Genomic DNA, 13,785 nt, shown 5'->3' with positions numbered 1-13,785 from the left:
TTCTCACTAGGGATGTGCTTTTCATGAACAGAAAATACTTATGATTTCAGTTGTTAAAAGTCATAAGCAAAACTCTAGGGAGGGACGGTATGTACGGGGGGGGGGGCATTGGTATATGTACAAAAATAATAATTTAATTAAAAAATATATATTATAAAAAAAAGTCATAAGCATGTATCGGAATGAACTCCTCTCGGAGTGAGAGACAATGTTGACGGCACAGAATTCAGAATGCAGCGTGATTTTCGGAAGAATGGTATGGTTATTGGAGAGTCTGCCCTAATGTCAGCCATTAGCTAAAACTATGGCCTGTCTCTGCTACTTTCCAAATATGTGATCTCGTGCCAAGGACCTAACCTCTCTGTTGCCTTATCTGTAAAATGGGTAATTACCATGGCTTTCTTCAAAGAGCTGTGTATGAAATATTTAGAGAAGTATGTAGCGCATGCCAAGTATTACATAAGGCTTCCTTCCAATGTCCCTCCGTCTTCATCTGATTGGTACATGGTAAGGAGACCATCGCTCTGCTCAGAAAGCCTACAATGGCTTCCATCTCACTCAAAATAGAGCGCAGAGTGCTGACAGCACAGCAATGTGCTGGAGCATCTGGCCCCATGTGGCTGTCCGTCCCCACGGTCGGGCTCTGCTCCTGGCAGCTGCCACCCTGGACCTTGCTTGGACCACCCGGCCACCCCTGGATCTGCTCCCCCTCCTCCTGGAATAGCAGCCTTTGACCCTAGGGTGACTTGCCCCTTCTCCTTCACAAGTCTCTGTCCTAATGAGGTTTTGCCTGAGTCCACTTCTTAAAAAGTGCACCTCTCCCTCCATTCCCTAAACTCTCCCCTGCTCATTTCTCTCTCCCAGGTATCACCACCTGACATATTATTGATTAGTCATTTTTAAAAATAGATATTTTTATTTATTTCAGAGAGGAAAGGAGCGGGAGAGAGAGAGGAACATCTATGATGAGAGAGACTCATTGATCGGCTGCCTCCTGCACACCTACTGGGGATTGATTGAGCCAACAACCTGGACATGTGCCCTTGACTGGAATCGAACCTGGGATCCTTCAGTCCACAGGCTGATGCTCTATCCACTGAGCTAAACCAGCTAGGGCTTATTGGTCATTCTTTACTGTTCATTATTTGTCTGCCCGGACGGTATACTGTGCGAGGTTGGACATGCTAGCGTGTTCTCCCTGTCCCTCTCACTAGGTGTAGAAAGCTGTGTCAGGTGATTAAACACTTGCTGGATTAGTCAAGCCAAAGAGCGGCTTTGGGCTGAGACACAGGGCGATGGAGCACTTACTTCCCATCGGCGATGTTGACCGTGCGGAACAGGGGGTAGTCCTCGGGGGCGGGCTTCCCCAGGTGGTCTTCAAACAGGAAGACGGGCGACCTCCCGACCTCAACACCGATCTGCTGAATGCCATGCTCATTGTAGATAGATAAGAGGAAAGACTGAATGCCTTTTTTGGGTTTTACTGTAAATAATATTGAAAAGTCTTCTGGGAAAGTTCCTCCTAAGAAGAAAAGTCCAAAGAGTCAGATTCTGAATTTCCAAATTGCTCCTGGATCACCCCGTTATTTGTCAACTTTCTGTCTGGCCTTAGTAAGCCTCCAAAGTTCACAAAGTGATAACAACACAGGCTTAAAAGCAAACAGAGGGGACCGTGGCCAAGTAGTTCAGCTGGTTAGAGCATCGTCCCGATACACCAAGGTTGTGGGTTCGACCCCTGGTCAGGGCACATACGGGAATCGGCCAATGAATGCATAAACAAGTAAATCAACAAACCCATGCTTTTTCCTCTCTCTCTCTCTCTCTCTCTCTCTCTCTCTCTCTCTCTCTCTCTCTCCCTCCCTCCCTCCCTCCCTCCCTCCCTCCCTCCCTCTCTCTCTCTCTCTCTCTCTCTCTCTCTCTCTCTCAAGTCAATTTGAAACATTAACAACAAATAGAGAAGAATCTCTGCTAAGCTTTTTCTGCAATACTTGTTTAAGCTATATCAAGTTTAAAGCAACTCATTTAAAGCAAAGTAATGCAATAAAATTAAATAAAAAGTTAGGAAGCAAGACCATGATGCCAAGTACAGTGTCAAGCACAGTAGTGACTTTCAAAGCACTGGAGTCCCACTGGCTTGTATTTGCTGCCAGGCTTGTATTTGCTGCCTTTGCCTTGTCTGAGGCCATCCATCATCTCTCTAAAGAGGCAGGGTACCAACCCGGTGTGAATACATTCTTTCAGCCATCCTTTTGAAAGGCAGAGTCTCTGATCAGTTTTTCCTATCACACAGCGCAGTTCCACTAATAAAAAAAAGCATATGTCATTCTAAATCACAACTGTGAGACACTTGGCCAATTTGATAGTAAATTCAAGATGGCAGACTGTCTCCTTCTCCCCTCTCCCAGCATCATATCCCAAATACCTCGCCTGGGGAAGATCTGTATCAGTGCTTAGAAAGCATTTAGTCAATGAGTGTATTAGTTAAATGGGCAGCATAAATATATTTCACACAGTTCAGCAAAGAAAATGTATATAAAATAAAGTCCACACAGAGAGAGGCAGGGGAATTTTAGGAAATAATATATTTATATCAGACTTAAAAAATTACAATTTAATCATCCAATCTGTACAGCAGTACCTTTGAATACTGTCACTTTCTAATTAAGGAGTAAAGGCTGTTAATTTTAAAGTATTTCCCAATTTAAAATAGAGCAATAACCTTAAAGATTATGGTTAAAAAAGAAAATATGGATAACCAAAAAAATCAGGATTTAATGTCAATCTAACCTAGGCAACCCATCTTAGATGGGCAACCATCCTAGAAGATGCTTATTAAAACTGTTCAAAATTCATGTAACATTATATTTAAAAGAGTTTTTCTTGGAAAAAATACTTATGCGTGTCAGGAAGAAAACGTTTGTACAAGAAAAAAAAATTTAAAAATATAACTGTTCAAAATTTTTCACAACTGACAATCTATGTCAGAGAGAATTCCCTAAGAATATAGTTCAACAAACAGAACTGAAACCACCTAGTAGATGAGATCGTACATGGGTAGGCAATGAAAGGTGAAGTTGCTCCTTTCTCCCCAATAAGTATGTTCTGTGTGATTCTATGCAAAAGTGAGCTACATAGAATGTTGGCTTCAAGTTTTGTCATCTTGAAATAAAATAGCTTTACTAGGTTTTCTCTTAGCATATCTTCTGTGAATGCGCTGAGTTAAAATTGGCAATAACTAAATTATTAGTCCAGAAGGCGTGGTTCAAGCGGTTGAGTGTCAGCCTATGAACCAGGAGGTCACAGTTCCATTCCCTGTCAGAGCACATGCCCGGGTTTCGAGCTCAATCACCAGTAGGGGGTGTGCAGGAGGCAGCTGATCAATGATTTTTTTTCTCTCTCATCATTGATGTTTCTCTCTCTCTCTCTCTCTCTCCCTCTCCCTTCTTCTCTGAAATCAATAAAAGCATATGTTTAAAATCATTATTTTCCTTGTTGCCTTGGTGACCACCACCTATTTGCTGTCTGATATATAAAAATGGCATGTTCCCCACCATAGCTGTGCATTTTAAAGTAGGATAAAAAGAAATTGTGAGAAGTAACATAGCGGTAGCCATAGTGATGCAGTGAACATACCTGAAAAGAGCTGTTTTGTCGGGGCGCTGAGCTGAGCTTGCTTTGAAACTCTGTAAGCAGTATCCGACCCTTTCGAATTCTTTCTGTTTGTGCAAAAGCCTGTTGTTTTTGATATTCCCTCTGGAGAATTGTGAAAATCTAGAGCTTTTAGTACATCAACTGGAGCAGCTGAAAAATAAGTTAAAAATAAGAAAAATGTAACTGAACAAAACAATCGAATATAAAAATTAGTATTTTTTTTTTTAACAGAGGAAATCGTTTGCGGGTCCACATACAAAATCTGTGTATCGCTGTTCTGCTTCCCTAACATTTGGGTGGGGAGCTGAGGAGTGGGGAAGCAGGTAAAGTCTAAACTAGAACATTCCCAAATGCAAAAGGTCTCTAGCAGGAACCAATCGATGCCGGAGCAAAGCAGAATATTTACTTTTATATAAATATTTATGTGTGTGTGTGTGTGTATAGATTTAGAAGTTAATATGACTTTGTAGACATTCTGATACACCACAACTTCAAGTTATAAAATCTCTCCTTATTCTAAATAATTGCATTGTTTGGCACTGAAGTGAAAACTAGCCATCTGTAATTTCCCATTAACTCTCACAGATTTACCATTCAACTCTTCATAATCTAAACAAAGGTGATTTTGAAGATTCAAACTCAGAATAAATGTTATGTATAAATGCTGCCAATGAGCAGTTACTAACTCATACTGTCTGCACAGAGATAAGATAGTAAAGAATAGCAACAGAAAGTAATGCACTCGTTTTGTGTGTTTTGTGCTATTAAATATTTGCAAAGTACTCTACAGAAGCCTACACTTGCATGGATATGTGTGCATCTGTGTCTTGTGTGCCTGCCTGAATGGATGGGTGTATAGTTTGCTGACTTTCACCACCTACATTTGCCAGAGTAACTGTGCGGACATTGCTTCATGCTTCGATATTTAAAGCCCCTGGAGATGAGTAATTCTGCTCTTCCCCCTTTTATGTAGTCTGAAGGTGCGGGGTCAGGACTATTTGTCAGCAGAAGCATAAAATTTCCAAATCCAGTTCATTCCAGCTAGCCCCTGCTGCCACGAGGTGATCAGTAGAAAATAAGTTGGGAACCTTAAACTTCCCCTTCAGATAAACATGATGCTGTAAACAGCTGTATTGGAATATAATTCACATACCAGGCAATTTAAAGTGTCCGAGTCTCTGGTTTTGGTATACTATACTATTCATTTATATACGTCATGATTATATATGTCATCAAATTTGCCACTTTAGCCACTTTAAAGTGTACAATTGAGTAGCATGGTTATATTGACGTTGTTGTGCAACTGAATTTTTTTTTTCCCCCGAAACTTTTTCAGCACCCCAGACAGAAACTCTAGGTCCATTAGGCAATAACTCCCCATGTTGCCCTCCTCCAAGCCACTGGTGACCTCTACTCCACTTTCTGCCTGTATGAATTTGCCTGTTTCCAATATTTCACATAAGGAATAATAAAATATGCCTCAAAACACTAAACATAGAAGTGACCAAGCAATTACACTCTGAGAGATATACCCAAAGTGTTGAAAGCTGAGACTTAAACAGATACCTGAATGTCAACGGTCATTGCTACACTCTTCACAATTGTCAAAACGTGGAAATAACCCAAGTTTAGATCGATATGTGAACAGAATGTGGTATATTCATGCGCTAGAACATAAGTCAGCCATAAGAAGGAATGAAGTTCTGATACATACTTCAACATGGATGAACCTTCAAAACACAGCAAGCTACGAAGTAAGCCAGGCATAAAAGGACAAATGAATATTTTTAGACATTCCAATTTCCTGATCCACCACCAAGTCTTATTTAATTCACTGAGCAAGAAAGACCAGCCACCATGAGCTGTAAGTGTTATGATATAAGCAGGCTTCAGAACTGTGTTACTCAATATGCTTACATTCTATTGGCTCTCTATCTTTATTCAAAAATTATAAATTTCAGAGAAGCCCATGTGCCGGCCAGTGTATCAGTGAGTCTGAGACGTCTTCTTATTGCACATGTTTAGATTTTAATGAAAAAGACTCTGTTTATGCCTTGTAAGTAAGTAGGAGGCTGTATCTCCACTGAAGTAGATTTTGCAAAGCCCTGTTTTGTTCAGACGGGAAAGAAATCAGTTCTGCTTGAAAGTGAGAACCAATTATTATTGCTTTAAAAACTTTCAGTTGTTAGTTTAAAAAAATGGCATCGCCATCACATTTCAAAACATCCATTTGCTGTTTCTGGGAGGACTTAATGAGAATGAAATTGGGGCTTGCTTTAGAGTCAGGAGATATCATCACCACTGTTTTTCACACTCAGAACGGACAGGGTGACTGCTACCGTGGTGTTCTTTGAAAATTACCATTTCCATTCATATTCCTTACAAGAGCAGCCAGTCTGTTCTAGACTTGCCCCATGGACGATGGCATGCCTGTGAGTCGTGCAAGTCTGGTCACGTCCTCAGTTAATTAAATTCTGGGTGGTACCGACTTCCTGTGTACAAGCCTGTGAATGAGCTTCATGTACTTTGCCTTTGATGGCATAACTAATGTACTTTCCTCTCATGATAGAGACGTCTACTTACTCCATCAAGCGTCTGAATGAACATCAACATACAATCCAGGAGAGCACATACACAGTGTCTCAAATATTTTTAAAAACACCTTTTCCCTATGGAAATCAGGCGTTTTCAAGGAATCATGAACTCTATCAAACCGGATACTTTTTAGCTAGGCTTTGGAATATGCAGAGAACAGTAATAGCAGCGAAGAACATTTTTTACCATCGCCCTGCTGGCGATGGCCGAGATTTTAGGCCAATTGGGACAACTGAGCATCCTTACTTTTCTGGGATGACAGAACTCGGACCACAATACCTATGATACCGCCACGTCCAGAGAGTCTAGTGTGTGCCAATCCCTGGGCTGACTTTATTTATCTCAGGCTGTACCCTACAAGCCATTCGGGGCTCTGTTCTTATCCCCGCTGTGCAGAGGAAGGAACTGGGAGCCAGAAAGCAAATATCCAACCGAGGCTTTTCCCATCCCCCCGTCCTCGTGGCTGTACCCCAGAAACAGACACGCTGCATAACGAAAGGGAAACCGTAAATATCATACACTAGAATAATCTGGAGGCCAGTCTTTCCCGCCTGATCTTTACATTGGCTTAGCTTTACTCTGGAGGAGACTGCTTCTGAAAGCCACAGCGCCTTATCTGTTTACTTTATCTTATCTTCTTGCTCGGAAGCCATTAGGAAAGGCACATCTGAAGAGCTGAAAGACTCTGGGGGGAGACGTGGACACAGCCATAAAGGCTGTCATTCTTCTGAGAAGAAAAGGTGGCAGCCCCCGTGGTCATGGTCCCAACTGTATGTTGGTAAACAAGACATAAAATGGACCACGACAGACGTGCCTTCTCTCCAATTCTCTTTGCACGGGGTGACCCTCTCCAGGGGCAGGGTCTCGCTCTGACCCCTGCCCACTGCGAGCACAATGTGATGGAAACACACTCCCTCTGCAGGCCTCAACCAAGGGCTCTGTTTTTCCTCCTTACGGGGTTCTTTGTAGAGACACACAGTATGAACTTCTTCAAAAACCAGTTAGAAAATAGGGACATCTAACAGATGCCAACTGGATTGTTTTTCTAAAGTCACCAAAATGTAGCTCAGTTAAACAAGTCTTAAAGTTTTTTATTTTTCCTTTTCAAGTGAAATCAATAATAAAATCTGCCTTTTATTTGATCTCATCATCATAGCATTCAACAAATTCTTACAACATGTGTCTAAGGCAGTACGATTCACATAAGGAATCATAAAATATGATTCCTTTCTAATATCTGTTTTCTGATGGTCTTAGGATCTACAACAGCGGTTAGCAGGGTCGCCTAAGACTATCAGAAAACACTGATATTTACATTACGATTCATAAAAGTAGCAAAATGACAGGTATGAGGTAGCAACAAAAATAATTTTATGGTTGGGGTCACCACAACAGGAGGAACTATACTGAAGGGTCGCAGCATGAGAAAGGTTGAGAACCATTGGTCTAAGGTTTTATACACACATGCGCACACACAGGGAAACTATTCTTCATTTTTTATTATCTAAACTGCAACTGTTTAAAGATTAAAAGTAGACATTTACTTTAAGTGAACTCAGTATTTCTACAAGAAGTGAAATTTCCATAGTCAAGGCAAAACTTTGTTTCTATGCTGCCAACAGAGATGGTACAAGTCATGGTTCGCCTGTCAGATGGATCTGATCAGAAGAGCATTTTGTTCGAAACCTTTTCCTGGCTTCTATGGTAGACTTCCACTGCTTATTCTATGGGAGATGGGACCTCAGGGCCCTGTATGCAACTACAATAGCCATTCAACTGTTTTCCCTGGTTTTCTTTTTCATTGTCATTAATCCTCACCCGGGGATATTTTTTTCCATTAATTTTTAGGGAGAGTGGAAGGGAGAGGGAAAGACAGAGAGAAATATCCATGTAAGAGCAACACATCGATTGGTTGCCTCCTGCTCTGGCCCCGACCAGGGCCCAGGATGGGGAGGAGCCTGCAACCAAGGTACATGCCCTTGAACAGAATTGATCCCAGGACCTTTTGGTCTGCAGGCCAAAGCTCTGTTCACAGAGCAACACCAGCTGGGGCTCCCTGGGTTTCCTTATTCATCTGCATATCACAGCTAGAGTGAGCTGGCAAAGCTCCGTGCTGCCTGTCAGCCTGCTGCGAGAATCCCTTCAAAGCAGCGGCTGACTAGCAGGTGTATGCGCATGCCGTGCATATGAAATCCGCAGTGAGCATCTGTGTGACTTGGATACATTACTGAGAGCCTTGTGCCTCAGCTTGCACATCTGTAAAAGAGCAATAGAAGTGTAGAGCTAAAAGCATGTTTGTGAGTTGGTATTTGTAGCGCTGCCTCAGAACAGCAGCTGGGAGGACTCCTGTGGGCGAAGACCGCCCTGCTGTCTGGTACACGAGCTAGGAGTGGCTCTACATTTTTATCTGATTGAAAACAATTCAAAGAAGCATAATATTTTGGGACACATGAAAATTGAATGAGGTTTAAATACCAGCATCCGCAAATGAAGGTTTTTAGTGCAGGAAGCCACAGCCATTTACTCATAGGCTGTCCATAGCTGCCTTCCAATCAGGACAGAGCTGTGTGGCTGTGACAGAGACCGGGTGGCTCACAGAAGTTCAGCTACCTACGAGCAGGCCCTTGTGAGCTGAGTCCTGAAGGATGAGCTGAGTCCTGAAGGACGAGTAGAGTAGATAGTTCTATTGCCCTCCTCAATGGAGAGGAGGGCAATAGAACTATCAAAAAATGGCACCACGAACATGAAAGTGGTCATGGCTGCCAGATGCGACATCAACACTCAATATATTTAGGAGCTCAAATTCTCCCTGGGGGCCCCAGGGCTGAAAACTCACGTCTCTTCCACAAGTATTCTTAGCCACACACTCCAATGAGATGTCTACTCTAACTCCTCAACCCCAAATATTATGCTCCTGCCATAATAACCACCTCCCAGCTTCTAATATTCTTATTCCTTTACTGGGGATATTTTTCAATCTTTCCTCCATTGGCTAAGGAGGATTGGCTGATTTTTCAGCCCTAACTGTCATCTGAATCCCCTGGAGAACTTGGAAACTAATGCCTACACTGACTGGGGCGGGGACCAGACATTCATGAGTATGTTTTTGTATGTTTTTCAAGTTTCCCAGACAAGTCGAGTGAGTAGCCAGAGATGAAAGCTGGTGCATTCAGACTTGACCAACCTGTGATCTCAAGCCAAACCTGACTCCCTTCAGGAAATCATTACTTCTCCCTCCCAGGCTGGGTTATGGGACCGTCTCAAATGACCCCAAGGACCCTATATTCCCCTTGGGTAACTCCACACTCTACTTGGTTGGTTTGCTTAATTATCTCTTTTTCACTCTAGGCTGTATGTTCTCAGGCACAGTGTATGCCTAAGTTATGGTCATGTTGCCCTGTTTCATATTTATACCACCTAAAATTTCCTCTCTTCCTTTCTCTCTCTCTTCTCTCTTCTCTCTTCTCTCTTCTCTTCTCCTCTTCTCTTCTCTTCTCTCTCTCTCTCTCTCTCTCTCTCTCTCTCTCTCTCTCTCTCTCTCTCTCTCTATCTCTCTCGATCCCTAAGCTTCTGAACTTGTAATTCATAATTTAATGTTTGTCTCCCTCGGTGATTATAACCCTCTGACAGCAAATCTCTGCACTATTGACATTCACTATAGTATTCATAACCAACATAGCAACTGACACAGTAAATAATCAATATTGATATATGTATGTATGCATGTATGAATGAATGAATGAACGAGCAAACCAGCAGCTACTTCCTGCCTCAGACCTGAAGCTTCCGTCCCACCAGGCTGAGGAGGAAGGCCTGGAAGTGACTGTCACAAAGAGTACCCTGACGAGCTTCCTAAGTCTGGTTGCTCCCCTTTGATTCAGGGGTGGCAAGAACACAGGTCCAAAGAGGCTCTTCTAACATATATATATTTCCTAGGGAGCCACTTGCCCATACCTTGCACCTCACACTACAAGCCACATATGAAACATATCATGGAGAGAAATAAAAATAAGATGAAACAAAGTTACACACACACACACACACACACACACACGCACGCGCACAGACACACACAGGCCCAAAGTGTGGACAGCCAGGAGCGCCTCTGTGTTTGTGTGGTAGTCAGTGCAGCGCTGATCAACATGAGGGAGAAGAGACTAGTTACTCTAGTCTAGTTTAACTACCACCAATACCCTCTGTTTTTCAAAATCACGGCGGCTCTTAATAAAGAGGAAAACACAGGATTCCTCAAAGCAAGTGGCCAGACAACAATTAAGAGCTTAATGTCTGTGGCTGGAACTTCTGGCGTCCAGCGCAAGCCCAGCATCTATTGTCAGATGCTGGGCGAGACACTTACCCCACTAAGATTTGGCTTCTTCAACTTAACCTCAATTTGAGAATTAAATGGCATAAGGCACTTTAATCTCTGACACCTGGCAAGCATGCAATAAGATAACATCTAAAGGCACTGTCTCTTCAAAATGTCACCCTTTGGTACATCTCTACCAGTCCCAGTGAGCACACCCGGAGGTACCGTCCTCTCATTCCTGTTCTGCCTCCTTCGCCGGCCCTGGGACCCTCTTCCCCATGGAGGAGAGGATAGGACCGGTTTCTCTCCTGGGAGGTCATTACATGTCATCCATGAAAACTGCAACGCTGAGCAACCTCCCAGCATGCTCTTTTTTTGTCTAATACATTTTATTGACTTTTTTATAGAGAGGAAGGGAGATGGATAGAGAGTTAGAAACATCGATGAGAGAGAAACATCCATCAGCTGCCTCCTGCACACCCCCTACTGGGGATATGCCTGCAACCAAGGTACATGCCCTTGACTGGAATTGAACCGGGGACCCTTCAGTCCATGGGCCTACATTCTATCCACTGAGCCAAACCGGTTAGGACTTTTTAAATTTTTAATTGATTTTTAAAGAGAGGAAAGGAGAGGGAGAGAGAAAGAGAGAAACATCAATGTGAGAGTGTAACATTGATCAATGTGACCCCTACTCTGGACTGAGCTGGAAACCAGGCATGTGCCCTAACTGGGAATAGAACCAGAAACCTTTTGGTGCATGGGACGACGCCCACCCAACTGAGCCACAGCAGCCAGGGCTCCCAGCGTGTTCTTATGTCACCCTAGGTATGTACAACCCCAGGAGGCCTCCTAGATCCGTAACAGCTTAAACAACCCAATGAGTCTCAAATCTATGTTTTCATGCTCACTCTCCAATACCACCCTTGACATTAACACACTGACATCCTTAACATCTCCCCTTCTATATAATTTTCTTGGCATTGCATAGGCATTAATATAACTGTAGCCTTAACACAGTAACCCTGATATGAGCTATGTATTAAAAAGTTTTAAAAAACCAATATCTTCGTGTCTTTCCTTTGGTACTATTCCTTTTATTTATTTCAAACACATTCATGCTGCATAGCTTGTATTATCAACCTACATGGAGTATTAAGAGATAAAACACATTGACCTGAATTCATATTTACAATGTATGGAAGTTCATCTTTCAATGACTAAATGGCACAAATAATATCCATGGAAATCATGTACATTTCCTATGTCCCAACACAATTTTTTTTTAGCAGGAAAAAAAATTACCAGACTTTTTGTGTGTCTTCTGTAATCTAATCTTTGTTGTAAAAAAGAAAAAAAGTGCAAAATGAGAGAAATAAGCTGCTGGAAAACATTAGCAAACTGTAAGCATATAAGAGTAGAGTTGTACAGTTTACATTAATGGCCAGTGTTTAGAGTTTATTTCCCCCAAAGGGGTTCTGTAACAAATTTAAATGCTTTTTCCATTTTAAGCCTATGTTTAGAGAATATATTTCCTACAGAAAACAATATGAAAATAACAAATATAAGCATCCCAAGGCTCAAGCTTTTAATGGGCATCTTGGAAAAAAAATGAGTTTTTTACATTCAAATAAAGAATAGCATCAAATTGAGAATGACTTGGACAAAGACAATAGGAAGCAGAATCCTGGAGTTTTAGCAATTTTATGGTTAATTTAACCAAACCAAACACCTAACAAGCCTATTGGAACTAGCATTTCAGAAAAGGATTAAATATAAATGCACAACTCTGTGAAAATGCCATTTAAAAAAAACCAAACAGTTACATAATGAAATTCAAAACTGGAAAGGTCATGGGGAAAAATACACAGTGAAATTCAGTGTGTGGCAGAAGTAGGTTTACAGTTGTTCCTATGGGAAATAATATAATCCATTACAACACAAGAATAAACTCTTGTGTTTCACATACACCTGTAAACCTACTTAAAAAAAATAATATATATATATATATATATATATATATATATATATATATATATATATATATATATGTTTTTATTGATTTTAGAGAGACGGAGAGGAAGAAAGAGGAACATCATCAACAGGCTGCCTCCTACACCCCACCTACTGGAAGTTGAGCCTGAAACCCTGGCATGTGCCCTGACTGGGAATCAAAACTGGGACCTTTAGGTGCCTAGGACTACGCCCAACTCACTGAGCCACACCAGCCAGGGCTGTAAACCCACTCTTGCCCCCAGCCTGTGCTTTGAAGCGGAATTAATGGAGAGTGAATCCCATCAACATCAATTGCAGTCACAGCCCATTCTGTTGAGAATTTTTTTCTAACTTGGAGATATCCAGAAGTTGGGAGAAAACCACAAAACCCAGAGCCTGAGATTCAGCACTGACCGGAACGACACATGGATGTGCTTTATCAGCGTGTTCATTTCCCTAACGGCATCTCATCTGTCACTGCTTTCTCCGCCTCCGGCTTGGCGTATCTCCCATCTGTTCCTAGATAACTCCCATCACCGCTCTGCTGAGTCAGGAGACCAAGTACCAACTCCAGGCCCACATCGACGCGACTAGAACCGCAAAACAACTGAACCTGGGTGAACCCATCAACTAAGCAAAGTGGTTTATGTATCATGAGGAACTAGGTGGCCATGTTGACTATGACTAAATATGTAAAATGAAATGAAAAGCCGTGGGGGTCATTTGGGTAATAAATATGGCCTACAGGCTTTCCAAGTAATTTAAGGCAATGTTTGTACTCCAAAATTATCTCATTCTCCATTTTATGTAAATTTAAATAGGACATTACTTTTTATAGGTGACAAATATTTGGTTAGCACAAAGGAGAAAAATAAATCAGTGAATGAGTATAGGAAAGGTTGCAGAGGAATGGATATCAAATAAGAAAGATAATTAAAGCTCCAATAGGAAGAGGATGTTTGAGCACAGTCTAGAAAGGCCTCAGAAGCGCCTGGTGTTGTTGGTTTTTTGGTTTGTTTGTTTTATGTTTAGATAAACTCTTATTGATCTCAGAGAGAGGAAGAGGGAGAGAGAGAAACATCAATGATTAAAGAGAAAAATTGATTTGCTGCCTCCTGTGCTGGGGATCCAGCCTGAAACCTGGGCATGTGCCCTGATCCAGAATAGAGCCGTGACCTCTTGGTTCATGGATGGATCGCTCAACCAATGAGGCACACTAGCTGGGCAGCCTGCTG

At 41.9% G+C, this 13,785-nt stretch overlaps 1 protein-coding gene across 1 annotated transcript in view; it reads right to left on the bottom strand.

Moving 5' to 3' along the window:
• Nucleotides 1–13,785, bottom strand: part of COL11A1 (collagen type XI alpha 1 chain) — a 146,510-nt gene that overhangs the window by 119,408 nt on the left and 13,317 nt on the right. The window contains exons 2-3 of the mRNA XM_084866080.1: nucleotides 3,634–3,801; nucleotides 1,309–1,522 (exon numbers count right to left, since the gene is read on the bottom strand). Of these exons, the coding sequence (XP_084722206.1) occupies nucleotides 1,309–1,522; nucleotides 3,634–3,801 (382 nt within the window). The remainder of the gene's footprint in view (nucleotides 1–1,308; nucleotides 1,523–3,633; nucleotides 3,802–13,785) is intronic.

This window comes from Pipistrellus hanaki (assembly GCF_964339955.1).
Source record: "Pipistrellus hanaki genome assembly, chromosome: 18".
Taxonomy (NCBI): Eukaryota; Metazoa; Chordata; class Mammalia; order Chiroptera; family Vespertilionidae; genus Pipistrellus; species Pipistrellus hanaki.
The sequence above is the reverse complement of the archived record's forward strand: the minus strand, read 5'-3'. Positions and strand labels throughout refer to the sequence as shown.